The 23,295-nt window shown below is 39.7% G+C and overlaps 1 protein-coding gene across 1 annotated transcript; it reads left to right on the plus strand.

Annotated features, from left to right (window-relative positions):
* Positions 1-7,785: 7,785 nt before the first annotated feature.
* Positions 7,786-11,752, plus strand: LOC117708703 (PRAME family member 12-like). Its single transcript, XM_034502583.1, has 4 exons — positions 7,786-8,072; positions 9,533-9,972; positions 10,144-10,285; positions 11,173-11,752. The coding sequence occupies exons 1-4, from the start codon at positions 7,786-7,788 to the stop codon at positions 11,750-11,752; spliced, it is 1,449 nt and encodes a 482-aa protein (XP_034358474.1).
* The last annotated feature ends 11,543 nt before the right edge of the window (positions 11,753-23,295 follow it).

Consider the following 23,295-nt stretch of genomic DNA (forward strand, 5'->3'; position numbering starts at 1 on the left):
GAAGGAGGAGGAGGAGGAGGAGGAGGAGGAGAGGGGGGAGGAGGGGGAGGAGGAGTAGAAGGAGGAGGAAAAGCAGAAGGAGAAGGAGAAGAAGCAGAAAGAGGAGAAGGAGAAGCAGAAGGAGGAGAAGGAAGACTCATATGGATCCACTCTACTGCTGCTGTTCTTCTTAATGGGCATCTCATGGTACTGACATCTCCAATACACTAGGGTCTTCCCCTGAAACTAGGCTTCACCAACAACCTCTTATATGGTCTCTTCATGGTGCTAAGCCTCAAATTCTTTGCATAACCCCTTCAGTCCTGGGACATCAAGAGTAACTGAGGATGCACCTTCACCAACGACCTTCCAAGGCCTCTCAAGGGGCCAAGCCTCAGCTTTTCGTTATGGCTCCTTCAGGCTTTCAAAACCAATATTAATTGGGTGCTTTGTACACATTACCTAGGTCTTCATCACCACTAATACTTTAGCTCTAGATAACTAGCTTTAATTGTTCTGGTAGTCTCCTTCTCCTCTTGACTATAAAGCCAGAGTGAAATGGCCAAACCTGCCAAGTTCAGCTGCTTACAGGAGCTGGAATTTGTTATAACATTTTATTACTGGCTTTGGCATTTTCAACTGTTTTATTGCCTAAGTTAGAATGTCCTGGATATTGCTCTGTACAATGACCTTGAACTCACTTATCTCACATAGCACTTGTCTCTGGGGATTAAAGGTGTGTACCACCATACCTGGATTTAAGCTTTTCGTGACCTAGATCTTGCTCTGTCTCAGGCTGGCCTTGAACTCAGAGATCTGCTTGGCTTTATCTCCTGAGATTAAATGTGTGCAATACAATCCCTGGATCAAATTTAGTTGGTAAAAAGCTTGCTCCAAGGTCACCACTCCCTTAATTCAATTAAATATTCTTGAACACAGGTTTGAGCTCCACTTGGCTTCCTGGTGCACCATTAATACTCACTCTGGTTTTTTTTTTTTCTTTTTTCATTTTCTTTTTTGGCTTTTGAGACAGGGTTTCTCTGTGTAGCCCTGCCTGTCCTGGAACTTACTCTGTAGACCATGCTGGCCTGGAACTCAGAAATCTGCCTGCCTCTGCCTCCCAAGTGCTGGAATTAAAGGCGTGTGCCACCATCACCAGCTGTCCCATTAATACTCAAACTCTATATTTTATATTTTTTCTTTCAAAGCTTGCTTATTCAAAACATTATTCATAAGACTTACCTGGAGAGCAAAGTCATTTCTGAGACTTCCTTTGTGAATTCAATTAATCTGAGTCTCTTCAATTTAGCCACAGGCTAACTATTCAGACGGAGCAAAGAAGAAATATGTTCTTCACCAAAACAGCCTCTATACCCCGTACTGAAGTTCTTCTCCACTAAAACCTCTTAGGCCTCTTTCACACTTGCAACATACTCATGTATTTTTGTTTGTTTGTCTATTCTGTGTTTGGCTTTTAATTGTTGTTGTCCTTGTTTTGAGACAAAACCTCACTATTTAGTCTTTGGATAATCTAGAACTGAAGTCACACTCAAGTACATGATCACAGTAATTAACACATTAAAACAAATACACAAGCACAGACATTAAAACCACAAACACTAATCATACCCATGCATAAACAAGTGCATATGGATACACACACAAGAAGGTTTAATTAAGCAAAAGTCTGCATCCTGACTTCTAGTTCCGTGACTGATTTCACTCTAGAAGGTCTGATTCAATTAACCAACTGTAGAAAAAAATGAATCTTTAATAGGATCAAGTGGTTGGAGACTCAATGGACCAATGAGATAGAAGATGTGGAAAGGAGGTGGGATTACTTGGGGAGGGGTGAGAAGGAAGGTGTATAAAAGTCTGAGGAAGCCAAGCCGACTGCCAGGTTTCTGAACCTTGGAATTGCTGCCTGTTCGTGCTGGGAATAGGAGCCCTGTAGCCAGTGTCCACATCACTTAAGGAATTTACATCCATAAGGAGGCTTCTTGCTTGCTGGGATAGCCTTATCACCATCCAGGTATGAATACATTTCCTATTTACAATGATTTTATAAAAACTGATAGACTTCAGTTTTAATGAGAAATGGGATTGCATGGGAATTTCCTTGTTTTATTTTTATTGGATATTTTATTTCCATTTCAGACACTATCCCCTTTCCACATTCCCTTGTTCTCATGTATTCAAGGCTCTTCCCCACTTTCTCTTCTATTAGTTTCAGTGTATCTGCTTTTTTATGAAGGCCCTTTATCCCCCTGGGCTTGAGCTTTTTACAAGGAGTTAAGAATGAATGGATTTGCATTATTCTACATTCAAACATCCAGTTGAACCAGCACCATCAGTTGAAGATGCTGTCCTTTTTCCACTGGATGGTTTTAGCTCCTTTGTCAAAGGTCAAGTGACCATAGGTGTGTAGGTTCAGTTCTGGGTCTTTAATTCTATTCCATTGATCTTTCTGCCTGTCTCTGTACTACTACCATGCAATTTTTATCACTATTGCTCTGAAGTACAGCTTGAGGTCAGGGATGGTGATTCCTCCAGAAGTTCTTTTATTGTAGAGAATAGTTTACACTCTCCTGGAATTTTTGTTGTTGCAAATGAATTTGCAAATTATTCTTTCTATCTCTTTGAAGAATTGATTTGGAATTTTGATAGGGATTGCATTAAATCTGTAGATTGCTTTCCACAAGATGGCCAATTTTATTATTTTAATCCTGCCAATCCATGAGCATGGGAGATGTTTCCATCTTCTGAGATCTTTAATTTCTTTCTCCAGAGACTTGAAGTTCTTGTCAAACTGATCTTTCACTTGCTTGGTTAAATTCACACCAAGGTAGTTTATATCATTTGTGACTATCATGAAGGGTATCCTTTCTCTAATTTCTTTCTCAGCTTGTTTATCCTTCCAGTAGAGGAAGTCTACTGATTAATTTGATGTGATTTTATATCCAGCCCCATTGTGGAGGTTGTTTGTCATGTTTAGGAGTTCTCTTGTGGATGTTTTGGGTCACTTATGTATACTATCATGTCAAATGTAAATAGTGATATTTTGACTTCCTGACTTTTTGTTGTCTAAGTGCTCTGGCTAGTACTTCCAGTACTATTTTGAATAAGTATGGAGAGAGTGGGCAGCCTTGTCTAGTCTGTGATTTTAAAGGGATTTCTTCAAGTTTCTCTCCATTTAGTTTACTCTTGGCTACTGGCTTGCTGTATACTGCTTTTACTATGTATGGGCCTTGAATTCCTCATCTTTCCAAGTCTTTATTTACCATGAAGGGATGTTGAACTTTGTCAAACACTTTTTTCAGTAACTAGTGAGATGATCATGTGTTTTTTTTCCTTTGAGTTTGTTTATATAATGGATTACATTGATGGATTTCTATATATTAAACCATCCCTGCATTCCTGGGATAAAGCCTACCTGATCATGATGGATGATTGTTTTGATGTGTTCTTGGATTCAGTTTGTGAGAATTTTATTGAGTATATTTGCATCGATATTCATAAGAGAAATTGGTCTGAAGTGTTTTTCTTTGTTGTGTCTTTGTATGGTTTAGGTATGAGTATTATTAAAGCCTCATGGAACAAATTGGGAAGTGTTCTTTCTGATTTTATTTTCTGGAAGTGTTTGAAGAGAATTGGTATTAGGTCATTGTTGAATGTCTGATAGAATTCAGCATGAAAACCATCTGGTCCTGGGCTTTTTTGGTGGGGAGACTTTTAATGAATGCTGCAATTTCTTTAGGGGTTATGAGACTATTTAGATTGTTTTCTGCTCCTGGTTTAACTGTGATACCTGGTATCTGTGTAGAAAATTGTCCATTTTCATCCACATTTCCAGTTTTGTTGAGTATAAGCTTTTTTTACTAGGATCTGATGATTTTTTTGAATTTTCTCAGTTTCTGTTGTCATGTCTCCCTTTTCAGTTCTGATTTTATTAATTTGGATACTGTCTCTGTGCCCTCTGCTTAGTCTGGCTAAGGGTTTATCTATCCTGTTGATTTTCTCAAAGAAACAGCTCCTGATTTTATTGACTTTTTTGTATAGTTCCTTTTGTTTCTACTTGGTTGATTTCAGTGCTGCGTTCAATTATTTCCTGTCATCAGTTCCTCTAGGCTGCATTTGCTTCCTTTTCTCCTAGAGCTTTCAGGTGAAGTTGCTAGTGCATGCTCTCTCCAGTTTCTTTTTGTAGGCACTTAGACCTATGATTTTTTTCCTCTTAGCACTGCTTTCATTGTGTACCATAAGTTTTGGTCCAAGACTTCATTCTCATTAAATTCTAAAAACTTTTTTAATTTCTTTATTTCTTTCTTGATCAAGTCATCACTGAGTAAATCATGGTTCAGTTTCCAGGTATATGTGGGCTGTCCATTGTTTTTGTTATTATTGAAGACAGCCTTCAGTCTGTGTTGATCTGATAGTATGCAAGGGATTATTTCAATCTCTCTGTATCTGTTGAGGCCTATTTTGTGATCAATTATATGGTCTATTTTGGACAAGGTATCATGTAGTGCTAAGAAAAAGGTATATTCTTTTGTTTTAGGATAAAATGTTCTATAGATATCTCTTATATCCATTTGGATCATAACTTTTGTTAGTTTCACTGTGTCTCTTTATTTTCTGTTTCCATGATCTGTCTATTGCAGAGAGTGTGGTGTTGAAATCCTCCACTATTATTGTGTGAGGTGCAATGTGTGCTTTGAGCTTTAGTAAGGTTTCATTTATGAATGTGTGTGCTCTAGCATTTGCTATATAGATGTTCAGCATTGAGAGTTCATCTTAGTAGATTTTTCTTTTGACAAATATGAAGTGTCCTTATCTTTTTTTGATAATATTTATTTGAAAGTCCACCTTATTCAACATTAGAATGGCTACTCCAGCTTGTTTCTTGGAACCATTTGCTTGGAACTTTGTTTTACAGCCTTTTACTCTGAGGCAGTGTCTGTCTTTGTCACTGAGGTGCGTTTCCCTTATGCAGCAAGATTCTGGTCCTGTTTTCATATCTATTCTGTTAGTCTATGTCTTCTTATTGGGAAATTGAGACTATTGATGTTATAAGATATTAAGAAAAAATAATTGTTGCTTCCTGTTATTTTTGTTATAAGATGTGGAATTATGTTTGTGTAGCTATCTTCTTTTGGGTTTGTTGGAAGACACTTTCTTGCTTTTTCTACGTTGTAGTCTCCCTCTTTGTGTTGGAGTTTTTTGTCAATTATCCTTTGTAGGATTGGGTTTGTGGACAGATATTGTGTAAATTTGGTTTTGTCCTGGAATATCTTGGTTTCTACATTTATAGTGATGGAGAGTTTTGTGGGATATAGTAGTCTGGGCTGGCATTTTTGTTCTCTTATGGTTTGAATGATATCAGTCCAGGAACTTCTGGCTTTTATACTCTCTGGTGAGAAGTCTGGTATAATTCTTATTGTTACTACCTTTATATGTTACTTGTCCTTTTCCCCTGACTGCTTTTAGTATTTTTTCTTTGTTTTGTGAATTTGATGTTTTGATTATTATGTGACAGGAGGGATTTCTTTTCTGTTCTAGTCTATTTGGAGGTCTGTAGGTTTCCTCTATGTTCATGGGCATCTCTTTATGTTAGGCAAGTTTTCTTTAATTTTGTTGAAGGTATTTACTAGACCTTTTAGGTGGGAATCTTCACTCTCATCTATACCTATTATCCTTTGGTTTGGTATTCTCATTGTGTTCTGGATTTCCTGGATGTTTTGGGTTAGGGTATTTTTTTTTTTTTTTGCATTTTGCATTTTCTTTCACAGATGTGTCAATGTTTTCCATGGTATCTTCTGCACATGAGATTCTCTCTACTATCTCTTGTATTCTGTTGATGATACTTGCATCTACGACTCCTGATTTTTTTCCCTAGGTTTTCTATCTGCAGAGTAGTCTCCCTTTGAGATTTCTTTATTGTTTGAACTTCCATTTTTAGATCCTGAATGGTTTTGTTTAATTCCTTTGGCTGTTTTGTTGTGTTTTCTTGCAATTCTTTAAGAGACTTTTTGTTTCCTCTCTAAGGGCTTCTACCTGTTTACCTGTGTTCTCCTATATTTCTTTAAGGGAGTTATTTATGTCCTTCTTAATGTCCTCCATCATCAACATGAGAAGTGATTTTAAATCTGAATCTTGTTTTCCAGTGTTATGGTGTATCCCAGACTTGTTATGCTGGGGGAACTGGGTTCTGATGATGTCAGGTAAACTTGGTTTCTGTTACTTATGTTCATGTGCTTGCCTTTTTCCATCTTGTTATCTAGTGCTACCTGCATTCACTGCCTCTGACTGGAGCCTGTCTTCCCAGTTATCTTGATTTTGTCAGACCTCCTCAGAGTCCACCTGTCTATGTGTTCCAGTGATCCTAAGAAACTAGTTGGAAGAGCTCATAGGCTCACGTTGCCTCTGGGATCCTGAAATCTTGCTGCTCTGAGTACAGTGGTTCCTCCAGTGCTCTGAGTGGAGTAGATCTAGGATGGGTCAGCTTATGGTGTCTTTATGGACACAGACAAGTTAGGTGTCTGCCTCACCCAAAAGGCAATTTCCTCATTTTAAAGATAGGTTATAAAGGAACAAGGATGGCCTGGAACTCTCGAGCCTTCTAGTTGAATTCCTAGATTTCTAGATTTCTAGATTTAATCTGAAATTTCAGTGAGAATCATCTTTATCATTTAATCCTTCTGCAGTATTTTAAATTATGTTTCACACATTATGGTTTTTGGATAATATGGACTAGAATTTTCTCTTTTAACTATATTTTACAAATTGTACTGGGGAAAGCTTCAGGCACACAAGCCCAAATTTGTAGCTGATGCCTTGTGTCCCGGAAGCCACAGATGATCCAGAAACCAAGGCTATAGGAATGTGTTTGCTTCAGTCTTGTTCAAGTTTTTAGACATTGTATAAGATGTATATGCATGTATGAGTTAAAGTATACAGCTGCCACAACTGGAAACTAGGATTAATGTCCTGGGCACAAATGATCCCGATGCAGGATAGACTTAGAAGTGCTGATGGATATATTGTCTCATCTCTTTATTCCTCTGGACTCCAAATCGTAATGAGAAACTCTTCTCCCTGTAGCCTATGTACACTTGGCTTCGCCTCTAAGACTCAAATGGGCAGGTGCTCTCATTCAGTAGCATGGCTTTCCAAATGCTCTGGGGAAAGTTGTGAATTTTACTTATGTTTGGCATTTCAGATGTGGTATGGTTGTGTATGCAGGTGGCCATGAATTGACAGACCTTTTACCTCATTAACCATTTAACATAAGCCCAGCTTGCTTGTGTTTGTCTCTAAATGGTTGCATAGTACTCACAGACAGGCATCTCACAGGTCCCTCTTAGCCCTTCCCAGGAGAGATCAATCTGTTGAGAGGACAATTAGACTGGGTTGGGCCTATGACATTGACTCAATATTTTCTTAAAAGGCCTGAAAACTTGATCATTATCTATTCCCTGAAACAAAACTCTGGTCAGACTGTATGCTCCTGAATAACCCTTCTGACTAGGCACACAATTAAGAACAGAGATCGGTATCCTATGGGATAAAGTTTAATTTTTTCCTCTGTGGTTGCTTACAAGGGAGTCTACATGCTGAGAGTGATGGACTTTTGGCCTTAGACCATGAGATTGGATAACTGTGCAGACTGGATACTCCATTATTTCCAGAGCATGGGCTCTGGCCTTCTGATTCATACAATGTGTGAAAAATAGGGATTTCCAAAATTTAGCCTGAAATTATGTCCCCTAAATCTTTCTCCAGGTTCCTTCTGACTGAATATCTGTTAGGATGAGCACCTACAACCCTCCCACACTGGAGCAGCTGGCACTGGAGATGCTGGTGAGGAATGATGCCATAGACTTCTCTGATCTGGAATACCTGCCCATTATGCTCTTCCCACCACTCTTCATAGAGGCATTCAATAGGAAACGCACAGAGTTATTGAAGGCAACGGTGGCAGCCTGGCCCTTTTCCTACCTCCCTGTGGGACCATTACTGAAATCTGCTGATGTGGAGATGATGCAAGCTGTGCTGGATGGCATAGATCTACTGATGACCCAGAATGTTCCTCCCAGGTAGGCAAGAGCCAAAACAGCTACAGGGGAATAGGGTTAGTGGTAAGACACATGAGGGCAGAAAGACTGTGATCAAACAGGACAGAGAATAATGATGTCATTGACATGGGGATTTGTGGAAATACTATTCAAGGTGAAAGCTGATCTAAGTGAAACTCATAGTGGACAGCTCAGAGTACTAGTAGCCCTAGTAGGATGAGCCTTTCCCTGGCTTTCCTACAGACACTAGATATGAAAGAGACACAAGTCAAGAGCAACTCAATGGAGGGAAGTGGGTCATGTCTCCAGATGTGTCAGGAGCCATAATGGGTAAATAAAGCTAATAATTAGCAGGTGATCATCCTGGAATGGCTTGCCTTGGATTATTATATAATCTGCAACAAGTGAGCCCTTATTCAGCAAGGCTGTAAGGGACTTATATGAAGAAAGCTTCCTGCTATTGATATGCTTTTTCTATTATTAGAATTAAACATATCTAACAATCACTAAGCAATAGCACACCTCTTTGGAGCAGATATCTGCAGATCCACGAAGATGTACTGTCTTGGGTTGATGCTATATAGACAAATAGATGACTTCTTAAGTCTTGTTGGTGGTCTTATAAAAATTCCTAAATTTATATAAATGATTATTATTAAGCTCTTTTGTAGTGGGACTGCTATTGAGTCCCTTTCTGATAGTCAAACTGCAATGAGATCTCTGCCTGTCTTCCATGTGTCATTAGTTGCTCTTAGATAGTAACCAGACTTTCTCCAACTCAGAGCACATTCCAAGAGGTTGTAAAACAATTAACCAAAGGTCACTAATAGGAAACTCATGATTTAGTATAAGTGCTAGGACAGAAGATATAATGTTGCCTGGGTTTATCTATACAAACCTTCATTAATTTCTTAGTTATAGTTTTAAACCTTCAGTGAACCTGTTGAGGTAGACAAGTGATAGATGTTTAACCAGATAATTACTACTAATGGATATGCATGTGAACATTCTCTGTTGTAAACTCTATTTCAATTTATGATTTGATTTTTGGTGTGAACTTGTGATGAACTTTGTAATATGTGATCATGTGCTCTGAAAGATGTAGAAGTTCTGAATACAAAGACAAAAAGTAGTAGTAGTAGTAGTAGTAGCTCTAAGTGTCTTTTTCTTCCTGAGACCTCAGACTAGCAGGCATAAGTTAGAGACCAGCAGTTCCCTCTGAGACAGAACAAAGGCCACATTGCCTTATCCTCTGCTGTTAGGCTACAGGTGTCAATCACCTAGGCCTGCAGTTTTCTACCTTCAGAAGAAGTTTCCTACTCTGTGCCTTTGCCACTACCTTCATGCATATAGTGCAGTGTCCTTGACAGCCTGGTGTGAAGTGTTATGTTGGCACTGAAGTTAGACAAGTGGGACACAAGCTGACTCCATATTGGTTCCTGTTTTAAATTATGAAACATTACCTATTTCCATCACAGAAGGAGGAAGCTACAAGTGTTAGACTTGAGAGATGTGCATCAGGATTTCTGGGATGCATGGGCTGGAAGAGAAGATGGAGCGTGCTCACCAGATACTTTGAGAAAGAAGCAAGGCCCAGAGAGTCTTCCTACTTATGCATTGACAAAACGATTGCAGGTGGTCACTTACCTGAACCTCTACTACTCTTTGGAAGAAGACCAAAAGTGCTTGCTCCAGTGGGCCAAGAAGAACGGTGACTCTTTGCAGCTAATCTGTCAGAAGATGACAATTTGTGTCTTCCCCATGGAGATTATTAAGGAGGTCTTGAATATTTTCCAGCCAATCTATATTGAGGAATTGGAAATATGCACACCTGAGGTACTGCCATTCCTAAGTTTATTTCCACATTTCCTTGGCCAGATGAGAAATATTACCAAATTCAATCTACATCAAATTGACTTCCAGTATAATCCCCTGGAGATTACCAGGGAGGTGTGTAACACTATAATCAGAAGGGATATAAACACCTTGAAACCATGCACCTATGAGATCCTGTCTTTCCTACGTTTCTATCCACATTGCATTGACATGATGACAGATATTGTGAAATACTATCTACATGGATTTGATTCCAAATATACTGTTGTGGATACAGTGACAGATGTAAAAAAGTGTTCTGCAGAATTCTTTTCTCAGCTTGCCAAACTCGACCATCTCCAGAGTCTCTATTTGAATTGTTCCTTCATTCCCAATGACAACATGGAAATTTTGTTCAGGTAAGGAAGGATAGTGAACTGTTTCTGTTCTGGCAGAAAAACTTTCCTTTTACTAGGAACATGAGTGAACACCTGAGGTATGCCAGTCACAATGGTTGTTACAATGACAGAATCATTACATTGTCGAAATATGGAATGTTTGTTTTTAACTGAATTCACTTGGTTCATTCCTATTCCTTTAGCTGAGTCTGAGCTGGGGTAGGAGATATTGAGATAGCAGCCTTGCAAAAAGGTCCATAGTGTGGGTCAGATGCAGTAAGTGTGCTTTGCATATTCATTTTTGGGATCCAGGCAAAGGTAATGGAAGGAAACAGGACAGAGCAGAGAGCCCTGAGCTAGAGAGGCTCCACACTTGCCCTCTAGAAAGATATACAAGTACAGGAACCAGTTTGTTCCTCTATTGGAGTCTATCAGCCTCTAATTCTCCCTAAATGGAAGGATACTTTGAACACAAGTTGGGACTAAGTAGATAAGAAGTTTGTGACACTGGGGTGGGGATCATCAGAGTCAAGTGTAGAACCATGAAATCAAGGATGATGAGTGTGGAGATAGCAGCAACAAGAATAAACTGTGTAGGACACAGGACAGGATGTTGCCAGAACCTCCCTGTGCTAATCCTTTCTAGGTATGCTCTTCTGGCATGATGAGGCAAGCTGTAGTTCTTTGACAGAGTGAGTATGGAGAGTTGCAGATCTGTGGTCTGAGCCCATCCCACAGGATTGTAATATGCCTCAGTAGACAATGCTATGAGCAGACACCAACATGCTGTGTTTCCAGGGTGGACATTCAACAAAAGCACAGATTGACTACATATGTAGCTTCTCTGTCAATCTTACTAGTGTCCTCCAGCAACATGAGTTAGAACCAATGTCTTGTTTATACTCTAGATGTCTGAAGAGCCCCTTGGAGTCCTTGTCTATGTCTTTCTGCCGACTCTCGATGTCAGACCTGGAACACATGTCAAAGTGTCAGAGCCTCTATCAACTGAAACAACTGCACTTCAATGCTGTAGTGTTTTCTGAGTCATGTTTCAAGAGTCTCCGAATTCTCCTAGAGAATGTATCTGAAACTCTGCAGAGTCTGCAGTTTGAGCACTGCAGAATGAAGGACTCTCATCTCAAAGTCCTCTTGCCAGCCCTGAGCCAGTGCTCACAGCTCAACAGTATTAATTTTTACTATAACGACTTCTCCACTCCTGTACTGAAGGACCTTCTGCAATGCATGGCCAATCTGAACAACTTGACTGTAGAGGTGTACCCTGCCCCAAAAGAGTGCTATGATCCCCTGGGTGATGTTGTGGTGGAGAGGTTTTTTCAACTGTGTCCTGAGCTGCTACAAATGCTCATGTCCAAAAGGCAGCCCCAAAAATTCATGTTTGCTACAGCCACCTGCCCTCATTGTTTGGGATGCTGTGTCTATGAAAGGGTTCCCAGCCCTTGCCTTTGTTGGGAGGTAATAGAAGATTGATTCTGGATGCTGAGACATGAAATCTGAAGGAGGACATTTACCACAGAATCCCTGAATTCATGGCTTTAGATGCAATAAAATCAAAACAATGTTCACTGCATTGAGACCTTGGGTGATTTGATATGAAGGACAATAGAATAGTAGGAACAGGGTCTTGTAGAATCAGAAAGACAGTTCTGCATGTCTAAATATGCCTCCATCAGGACAGGATCCACACTGGCTTCCCCATTTTGTAAATATAAGGCCAGTCTATGAACTGATTGGTCTCCTCTTGTGTGCTACCCATGTCATTGACCTCAGTTTTATGTTTGTGCTGTTCTATGACCTCCTGGTGTATGATCAAGGAAATTATCATTGGAGCCTTGTTGGTGGCAAAATGTATTAAAGTCAATTATGGCATTATGTTCTACCCTTTACTTCTCAATGTTGTCTCCTTTGTTACTTGCACAGTACTGTCAAACTAATTGTGAAGGGCTCTTAAAACCAGTCTGTATACTGAACCATCCTTGGAATGGGATGTGATTGTGAGCACAGAGGCTTTCCTACACAAGACTGTGCAAGTGAACACATTCTAGAAACAGGGTGTGGGGTTGTTGTTAGAACTTATGTTCCATCAGTGCTCACAGCAATGGGCTATTATGGGATTCCCTATGAACATAGGGCATCACGGTCCATCAAATTATTGCAGTTTTATCAGTGAAAGTGTCATCCGACAACACACCTTATTCAGCACTAGTAGAATGCATACTGTCTCCAATCCACTAGAAGATGAACCCTCTACTGATCTGGTCATTCACAGAAATGTAGAGAAAGAATGAGCAAGCCTGTCATGTCTCAGGCATATCTGGGATTCCTCTTCTCCATGCCATGCCAGTGTTCTTTAAGACAATGTAGTTAGTTCAGCAAGAAGTCCCCTACGGAGATTCATTCTGCATCTCCTGTATCATTACCTCTGGGTTCAGCCTAGGTCAAGACTGTTTCCTCAACCTTGGACCTCTGCCTCAGCAGTTCAGAGCACACACAGAGAGACACATTGTGTTTTAGGCTGTGTTATCGAGAAGATACCAGCCTATAGAGTAAACTCATCCTCTACTTCCAGCCAAATGAGTACCTGGTTTTCAGTTGGTATGCTACCTCAAATAGGGTACCTTACATTCAGGAGAGATGGCCCAGCAGATAGTGATTTCTACACTTTTAGACAATATAGGATCTTTTCTAGTACCTGAAGACTCCCATCCATCTAGCTGTCTGTAACTCTTCTCCCATTGGGTCCTATGCTCATTTCTTAACCCCTATATGATGCACATAAGTGCATGCTGGTGAAACATACACTTATATTTAAACAAATACACCTACAATAAATATTCACAGTTAAAAATTACTTTTTAGCACCAAACAACTAATTGGTTATCTTTCCTACTCTTCTCTTCCTTGCTTTTCAGTACTCTACAGTTCTTTGTGTAGGGCTGAGACCCTAAAGCATTGTCTCTGTCTAGTTTGCTATGTTCACTGGTGTCATGCTTGTTCAGTTCCTATAAGTTCAACTGTGTTTTTCAAGCTTTGCCTATAGCTTTTCACACTACTAGTAGATGCAATCTCACAGCACATTCACTGGTTCTCTAGAGCTTACAGTCCTCTTTCCACATCTTCAGCAATGATCTCTGTGTATTTTGCAGATGTACCCTTTGGTATTGATGTCCATAATTCTGCATCATCATTGGTTGTGGTGTTCTGTAGGGGTCTCTGCATCTTGAAAAGAGAAGTTTCATTTATGTTGGGTAGAGACTCTAAACATCAGTGGGTATAAGGGCAGATGTCCGTAGATTGTTGTTAGGGATTATGCTTGTTTACCACACGAGGGCTTGTAGATTCTCCTAAATTGTCACCCCTGAAAACATACATGTATCTCTTAGTTGGAGTTTTATTGATGTGAAGAAACACCAGGATCAAGGCAACTCTTATAAAGGGAAACAATTCATTGGGGCTGCCTTACGGTTTCAGAGGTTTAGTTCATTGTTGCTATGGCAGAACTCATGGTAGCATGCTGGCAGACATGGTATTGAAGACAGAGCTGAGATTTCTATATCTAGACCCACAGGCAGCCTAAAGAATTAGCCACTAGGTCTGGCTTGAGTTTTGGAAACTGCAAATCCCACTCTGAAGTCACACTATTCATGCAACAGGGCCACACCCACACCTATTCCAAAAAGGTCATGTCTTCAATAATTCCATGCCCTATGAGTCTATGGGGGCCATTTTCAGGCATCCATGGTATGAGTAGCTTCATACAGACTTAATAAATTATATTCAGGAATATATATATATATATATATATATATATATATATATATATATAACTTGTATTTATATTATATATACAAGTAAACATATGCTTGCAATAATAATTAGCTAAAAAGAGGCTATAAACTTGGAGAGCACTGCAGGGTTTTGAAGAGGGTTTGTAACTTGGTAAAGAAGATATGTAATTAAATTTAATCTCAAAGAGAAAAAGTAAGTTATTGGACCCACCTAAGCATATTTCAACATTTAAAGATGATGAGGGATTCGGAGTCAGTCTCAGAAGGACAAATTATTTTTTAAACAGTGGGAGGGTAATATACTCAGTATAAGTCCATGCATTTTTATATAGCAGCATACCAAGCTCTTCTTTCTCCTACAAAAGTTGTAGGAGAAAGAAGAAACCTTAGTTGCTACAGTGCTTGTCTAACATTGGAGAGTCATGGGTTAAATATCAGAATCACACAATACTGGGCACAGGAGTGCATACTTGAAGTCTCATTACTGTAGAGGGAGAGGGAGAGGATCAGTTAGGTTCAAGATTATCCTAGTTACTTAATGTGAATGTTATTTTTGGTTGTCAATTAAAATACATCTACAATTAACTAGAAGCCAATATGCTGGACATATTTGTGTATAATATTTTGGTTTGAGTTTGTTTTCTTTTTATTCTTTTTTTGGAGGGGGACATGTTTTTTGTTTCATTTTGATTTTGTTGTTGTTGTTGTTGTTGTTGTTGCTGCTGCTGCTGTTTTGTTTGAGACAGAGTCGCTCCCTGTGTATCCTTGGCTCTGCTGAAACTTACTCTGTAAAGCAGGTTGGCCTGGAACTCTTAAGAGATCCACCTGACCCTGTTTCCTAATTCCTGAGATTAAAGGTCTGTTCCTTTTAACACACCTAGTATCATTTTTCCTTTTTTTTTCGATGGCTATCATTTATTGATGAGAGGGTAGAAACATGGTATCAGTATTATTCTTTACCAAAAACTGACATCATACAGAATTCCAGAATAACACAATAAAACTAAAAAGAGTAAATAAAAGTTGTTTGGACTGAGAATAAACAAAAATTCCTTTGTTTAAAATTACTCAATCATTTCTATAGAAATCCCAAAAGACTCAAGAGAGACTATGAGTTCAGATAAATGATATAACAATGATACAGAAGACAAGTTTAGGGCACAAATTGTAGGGCGGGTGGGCTGTGAGAAGCAACTGGATGCTTGGTGTAGAATGAGCTTGGAACCCCAGAACCTTAATTGGAAGGCAGGAGTTCAGCTCTGCTCCCAAGCCCTGGTTCTTTTCATTTAGTTTCAACCCTCCACAAGAACTCCCACAGAGAGGTCTATGGCCAATAGTCACAGGAACAGGCCTCAGGCCCTAGAGAGATTTACATCCTAATGAGGTACCTGAAGGCCAGAGGGCGGAGTCAATTAAGCATACTTTCCCCAGCCACTCCCCCCTCTCTCCCTGCTATTTAACTCAGGCCTGCCCTGGGTTTTACAGGGGGTGCATCTAGATCCATCCACCATCCACCATGACATTAAAGCCAGTAAAAACCCATGGACTTTCTCATGTCACTGGGATCACACCTTGAGGATCTGTGGAAACACAGCACCCATGCCCAACTTCCAGCCTGAAGGAACCAAGAAGGTTCCCAGCCAACTACCCACAGCCTGGTGTGAGGAACCCTGTGGTTCTCCAGCCAAAATTACCTTCAATTAATCCCAATTGTTTGTTGTATCCCAAGAAATAGACTGCAACTTTTTAAAAATACAATAGCCAATCCTGGCTAGTTACCTTGAGAGAAAAGATCTGAGTGGATGGTTTTCAGCTGACATTCATTCTAAAGCCAAGGAAAAAGCCAGGTTCAGAACTAAGTGTTTTAGTTAGTAGATGACAGAGGTTCTGGTTAGTCAACAAAATGATGGACTGGGTATGAGGAATATCTTGTACCTCACTGGTACTGTAAAACCCAAATGAAAAGGACCTTACCGATTTGTGGAGAACTGCAGACTCACCCCAAATCACTCAAGAGAAACACAACTTGATGCAAATCGCAAGAGGTTTACTGGCTAGCCAGGGCTGTCTTTCCTTCAAGCCCACACAGGGGCAGTGGAATTCAGCAGCCTGAACAAAAGAACTTTACAGCTTTTAAGGGTGAATCTACAAACCAGGTGGGGGTGGAGTTAGGGAAGGGGGAAGGCTGAGAGTGGAGTTAGGGAAGGGGGAAGGAGAGGGAACAGGTCACTAGGTCATGGATACATTTGATCTCAAATTCCTAAGATGCATGGTGTGTCACTTTATAATTGGCTATTTCGAACTAGTTTCACACTATATATCATGAGCTCCAGTTCAAGGGGGTCAGGCTTATCTCAAACTTTTAGCATCCTGGCACCAACTGTCTCAGGGCTGTTAGTTCAAAGCGCGGCCAGGCTAATCTCGGGCCCATAGCATCCTGACACCATGAATCTTAAGGTTTGTTTAATTAGGGCCATCTGTTCAAATGGTCAGCTAATTTCCTGGGACTGAGGCAACACAGTGTTTGACTTACAGGTTTTTATGTCTTTGCTTTTAAGAGTAGGGTTCAGGGGATCAACTTATGATTTTTCTATCTTTCAGTACAAATTGGCATAACTATGCTCTAAATGTATTTTGAGAGAAAAGTTTTATTTTTAACAAAAAGAGTGCTATGTAGGAGGAGCTAAGGTGAGAGTAGTACTGAGAGGAAGAGAAGGAGTAGGGAGAGGAGGAGAAGTAGGAGAAAAGAAGCTAGATGATGAGAGAGAGAAAGAGGGGGGAGACAGGGAGGCAGATGTTGATGTATCTCCACCAGTCAAAGATAGTTGATATATCTAGGTTGGGTAGTGGGTTACACCTCTGATTGAGCATTATCAAACTCATAAAACCTTTGATTAAAATTTTTAAAAAAGTGTATAAATGCAAAAAGGAAAAGGGGGCATGGATAGGGGCTTTCTAAGGGGGGTTGAATGGGGAAAGGGGTGGCATCAGAAGTGTAAATAAAATATCCAATAAAAAAACAAACAAAAAAAAAAAACAAAAAAAGAAAAAAGAAAAAAATACAATTAAGCAGGATGTGGTACACAAGCCTTTAACTCTTGATTCTGGGGAGTTTGCATCCACACTGGCCCTATGTAGGGAGCTCCAGACCAGCCAGGAATATACAGTGTGACCCTGTCTTTAACAAAAAGAAAAAGGAATAAAGATAGAGCTAGAGGTAGAGATAGAGAAAGAGAGATTATATATATATATATATATATATATATATATATATATATATATATGTGTGTGTGTGTGTGTGTGTGTGTGTGTGTGTGTATGTATATGTGTGTGTGTGTGTGTTTATGGAGAGAGAGAGAGAGAGAGAGAGAGAGAGAGAGAGAGAGAGAGAGAGGCAGATGGGGCAGAGAGAGAGAGAGAGAAATTAAATATATATAGTTACATGAGCATCTAAAATGGAATAGATACACATAAAGTTAATAAAGTCTATACAAAATCAACATGAGGAAAACCATAAAACTCTAATTAAAAAAATAAGAGACCTAAATAATCTAGAAGATCTCTAAATTCAATAAAATGATTCTAAAATTAACAAGGCACTATACTTTGGATTGAAATGTTCCCAAAAGGTTGAAGACTTGGTCCTCAATGTAGCAATACTCAGAGGCAGAGTTTTTGGTAGGTCACTGGATAACAAGGACAATCTATCAATGGGATCATAACTGAATGGTCCATCAAGAAGTGGTGGAAACTGCTGTAGTTGCATCTAGCTGGGGGAGACTGTCTTTAGAGGCACTCCACTCAAGGGTATAGTTCTTGTCCCTGGCCCTTTTCTTTCAGTTTCCCTACTTCTTAGTCAGCATAAGAGGTGCAGTTGTGCTCTACTGGACACTCTGAGCCATGTTTGGTCTTGGCTCAGCTGGAAGTAATGGAGCAAGTTATCACAGACTGATGCCTCAGAATTCCATCTACAGATGAAACTTTCTCCCAAGTTATCCAAGTTCTTTCTCTGACAAGATCAGGTACCTTTAACTTCTGACATAATGCAATGAATTCAGGTTTTCATTTCTTCAAACTAAAGCATGGCCAGAGGACCACTCACCTGTGCAGGGTCATCTACCTGAGGCTGTGGGTGGCAAGGATTTGGCAGCCATGAATCTGCACAGGGCTTTGGGTGGCATGACAGGGTGTGCAGGCCAAGGTGAGCAGGCTAGGGAGGCACAAAGGGAGGCGGGCACAAATGCATGCCCAGTAAACCTGGTCCTCTCCACAGTATCATTTTTCTTAATTAAAGCATTTAAAATGGAAACTCGGTTTAATCTGGATTTTAGAGTTGTGAAGACACACCTTCTATTGGCCATATTTTCTTCTGGCACCATGTATAAATGACATGGAGGAAGAAAGTTCCCTATATTTTTGTCTGCTTACTTTTGCTCCATTGCAAGTCCATTACTTCACTGTTAATTGAGTCTACTTCCCAGAGATCCCTGCATATAGAAGACCAGCTGAGACAACCAGTTCATGGACTGAACAACTACTGAGATCTTGCACCTTCCATTCACAGGCAGCCATTGTTCGATTAACTAGACCACAGCCTATAAGATATGCTAGTAAACCCCCATTTATATATTCTTGCTATAAGTTCTGTTCTTCTAAAGAATCCTGACTAAGACATTTAGATGTGGAACGTGAAAACCTGCCCCCAAAAATTTTTAACAGAAACTGAAATTTAAAAAGGAAAGGAAAGAAAGAAGATCTTTGTTACATAAAAGACATGCTCTATCTTTGAGGTAAGCCTTAGAATGGTTTAAATTTGGCTGATGCAGTACTCCAAGACAAGATCTGAATACTATGAAGAATGGGATTTGTGTCTTCTTCCACAAATAAAGCTGCTCCCACACCAATAAATTCTAAATAGTTTGTGATGGGGCCTAAAGACACAGAAACCAGATAAAAATTGAACCACAAGCCTTTTCCTATGAGAGCTTCTAGGCCCAACCTCTTTCCTGGTTCCTCCCCTTGATCAGTTCTTTCCTTCTTACTCTCTCCATAGTTCTGTTTTTATCCTGTGTTTAAAGGCAAGTGAGAGGAAGTAAGTGTAGAGATGATTTGGAGTGACAGTGTCTAGTCCCAATGCCACCAGTGCTGCCATAAAGTGACCTAGCACAAGCAACAGGAAAGTACAGAGCATCAGAGGAAGAGAACAGTTTTACTTACTGAATTGTACCTGCTACCCAAACAAAATGTTCCACAGAAGCTCATCCAATGGCTGTCATCCTATAACAGCTTCCTTTGTTTCTGATACAACTGAAAAAAGACCTTTAAGAGGGTGTGGGAAGACTCTGGCTATAAGACACTTTCATCCCTTTCACCCCAGGCCAAATAGAAACATTTACATTAGTCTTGTTTTCTGCTGCTCTCTTGCTCTGATACTCTACTTCTCTGTTGCTTCTGCTAGCTCAATTTGAGGCAGCATTCCTGGCATTGGAACTAGGCACTCTCACATCAAAGAACTCAACACTTACTTCTTCTCACTGGCCTTCCTGCCTCTACTGCTCTGACTCCCCCCACCATTCTTGGCAGTCTCTTGGTTTTACTCTATAACCAAGTCATCTGCTTATCACTCCCTAGAGATGAATTTTCAAAAGTCTCTTCTGGAACACATGATGGCAATCTCATAACACATTGCAGCTGATTCAGTTCAAATTCCACTCCAATTAAATGACCAGAGAGCTCCCTCTTCTGCAGACCTGAAACTAATCTTAGACAGTATTCTCCTCAGTTCAATAACAGAAAAGATGATGGCCCTTTTCCACTCATCTTTTGATGCTACATTTCCAACTTCTGTGAAGGCTCTTGCTTCCAGTTTCTCTGTGCTTATTAAGATTTGGAATGACAGCATTTTTTTATTTTAAGCTAGTAATAGTAGAAAATTAGTGATGACAACAGTTTTTAGTCAACCCAGAAAGTGTCTCTTGGGACAGCTTGTCTCCTAATACAGTCTGTATTACCTTGGGGAAACTCTTTCAGAAAGAAAAGGCTGCAGGAGAGAAACACATCCCATGATACACCTGTAACACTTTCTTTATTCCCAAACCCTTCACTCTGCCTCAATACAGGGTCATAGCCAGCTTTATTTTCTGGCAGACCCCTCACTATCCTGTGGTAGAAAGGATTAGCCTCATTATGTGCTCTAATAAACACAGTCCTGTCTGTTGAAGCTCAGACTCTGATGTCTATCTGCTTTCTCACTTTTTAAGTTGAGTTGCAAATCATACACTATCCATTTATAGATCTTCATGAACTGGATAAAAAAGCTACTGTTTTATCTATGCTATGATAACCATGTCTGCTTAGCAATGATTACTTATTTCAAAACAGTTATCAGGGAGCATTTTGAATATACTAACACAAACATTAAATGTTTAAACAATGGCTCTGCCAGTCATTGAGATCTGACCAAGATTTTTTAAACATATATATTTGACAGTCACAGTGGACCCTATATATGGGCAAAACAAGTAGTTACCCATTACATTGTTAAATATATTTCAAATGAAAGACCAAATAAGGATATTCTCAGGAAAAATCTAAAAGAATTCATTATTGTTGAACCACACTGTAAAAATTACTATTTGCTTCCTTATGAAAAAGAGATGTTATCCCAGAGACCAGAAAGAAGAAGACAAAGCACTTCAGAAATCCAACAAGAAACACTTAGGACAAAATAAAACCATGAGTTTAATGTTTGTAAAATTCACATAACTGCCTGGTGTGGTGGTACATGCCTTTAATCTCAGCACTCAGAAGGCAGCTGCAGGTGAATTCCAGCCATTGCAACCTCCGCTTATACAGTGAGTTCCAAGCCAGCCAGATGTAAGTATAGTGGAACACTGTTTCAGAAAGAAAGGGAGAAAGAATCAAAGGAAAAAAGGAAGGAAGAAAAAAGGGAAGGAGAGAAGGAAGGAAATATAAAGGAAGGAAAGAAAGAAGAAAGGGAATTACATCAAAATCAAACATAATAAAAGTAAACAACATGGTAGTTTAGGATCACAGGAAGGACAAAAGACATGATATGCATTGAGAGACATATAGCACAGGCAACAATTAAACACTCACAAATATAACAATTGCAAAGGCTATTAATATCCATACTGATTGTTGTGGTCTGCAGCCTAGCATAGCTGCAATCATTTTGATCCAAGCCTGACAGATGTTTCTTATTGTTACTGTAATATGCTTTATGGTCATTGACACAGAAAAATAACTTGGTTCAGGGCAGGGTCATGATGATCACATTCCCTGTTATATTCTCTGAGTTATGAGTTTTGTTAATCTTAATAAGCTTCATGTAGGACCCATCAAATCAAATGTCAGTAGGAACTTCTATGTCTCAAATGGCTTGAGTTAGCATCAACCACCAGGTAGCACTTGCATATAAGTTAATTGCGGTTTTTGCAGTTTTATTCTTTATAAGCTGACATAGAAAAATGTCTGAGGTCATAGCCTCAGCCCATGAATTCTGAGTTATGGCTCTAATTGACGAGTCTTAAGATGTGTGTTCAATAAACCACCCCGCTCTGGGATATGGTTGTTTGTGTGGTTTATGGAGGGACTCCTAGAACCCACCATAGATGGGATGTGGTCTATGGAGCAACTAGAAGTGTCCAGAAGGTGTAAATAGTGGTTCAGATGCAATCTATAGTGGATTGAATATGCTTAGCCCAGGGAATAACACTATTAAGAGGCTTGGCTTTGGAGAAGGTGTGACCTTGCTGGAGAGAGTAAGTGACTTTAGAACTGGGCTTTGAGAACCTCCTCCTAGCTTCCTGAAAATAGTAGTCCTCTTCTGTTGGCCTCAAATCAAGATGTAGAACATTTAATTCCTCCAGCACCAGGCCTGCCTGGACACTGCCACCATTCCATCCATGATGATAATAGACTGAATCTCAAAACACATAAGCCAGCCCAAATTAAATGTCCTTTATGAAAGTTGCCTTGGTTATGATGTCTCTTCACAGCAACAAAACCTGAACAAAGACAGAAGTTGGTGCCAGGCAATGGGACATTTTTGTGATAGCCTTGACCATGTTTTTGATTGGAAAATTGTGGAAATGGGGACTTTGTATATGAAAAGCCATAAAGTGCTTTAATTGGGACTTCATGGACCATTCTGTAGAAGTATGAAACACATTGGTGCTGAGGGTGATTTGAATTCTGAATATTGTTTAGGTAAAGAATGTTGCTGCATTCATTTTGCCCTTATCTAAATAGTCTACCCAAGGATAAAGAAATTTGATGAATTGCAGTGACAAAGGAAGTCTCCAAACACTCCAACATAGACTTTGTCCTCAGATTTACTTTTATAGAGAGCATTCTAATCAAGCATAGGAAGCTTAGAAAGGAAAAATATGAAACATGTGGTTTAAGTAATAAAAGGGCACCAAGAAGCACAATGGAGCTAAACTCTGTGTTATGAGAAGATAAAACAGCTGGGCAGTGATGGCACACTCCTTTAATCCCAGGACTTAGGAGACAGAGGCAGGCAGATTTCTGAGTTCGAGGCCAGCCTGGTCTACAGAGTGAGTTCCAGATCAACCAAGGCTATACAGAGAAACCCTGTCTTGAAAAAGCAAAAGAGAGAGAGAGAGAGAGAGAGAGAGAGAGAGAGAGAGAGAGAGAAACCAATTAAGGGATTGGTGATTTGGGAGCAAGATCCTACTCAGCTAAACTTGCCATTTATGCATTTGCCATTGAACAAAGAACTACAATCAAGAAATGAAAGACACAGATTTGGATCATGAGGAATAGTGATGATGAAAAGCTTAGTTCTAGTCCTGGTGGTACAATGTCTTTAATACCAGGGAAAAAAAAAAAAGACAAAAAGATCTCCAAGTTAAAAGCCAAACTGGTGGAGAGCAATTTCCAAGTAGAGAAAAGCTGAGGTTTCAGGAATGTTAGTACATGCCTTTCATTCTAGAACTCAAGAGACTGAGGCATGGAGATCTGTGAGTTTAAAGTCTATTGACACAGCAGGTTCCAAGACAGCCAAGCTTAGGCAGTGAGAGAGTTGGAAGCAGACAATTGGGGATGATGTAATAGAAAAAAAAACAACAACAACAAAAAAAAACAAAAACGGGACCTGTTCCAGCCCCCAAAAGCAGCAGAACTTGGAAGCTTCAGCCCTATGGCTCTGGCTTGAGATTCAAAAATAGAATGGGTTAC

This window comes from Arvicanthis niloticus, chromosome 5, assembly GCF_011762505.2.
Source record: "Arvicanthis niloticus isolate mArvNil1 chromosome 5, mArvNil1.pat.X, whole genome shotgun sequence".
Lineage (NCBI taxonomy): Eukaryota > Metazoa > Chordata > Mammalia > Rodentia > Muridae > Arvicanthis > Arvicanthis niloticus.

Coding starts and splice junctions, on each gene's coding strand:
- LOC117708703 (XM_034502583.1), top strand. CDS start 7,786: ATGAGCACCTACAACCCTCCCACACTGGAGCAGCTGGCACTGGAGATG. Junction 8,073..9,532: donor ACCCAGAATGTTCCTCCCAG/GTAGGCAAGAGC, acceptor CCATCACAGAAG/GAGGAAGCTACAAGTGTTAG. Junction 10,286..11,172: donor AACATGGAAATTTTGTTCAG/GTAAGGAAGGAT, acceptor TTTATACTCTAG/ATGTCTGAAGAGCCCCTTGG.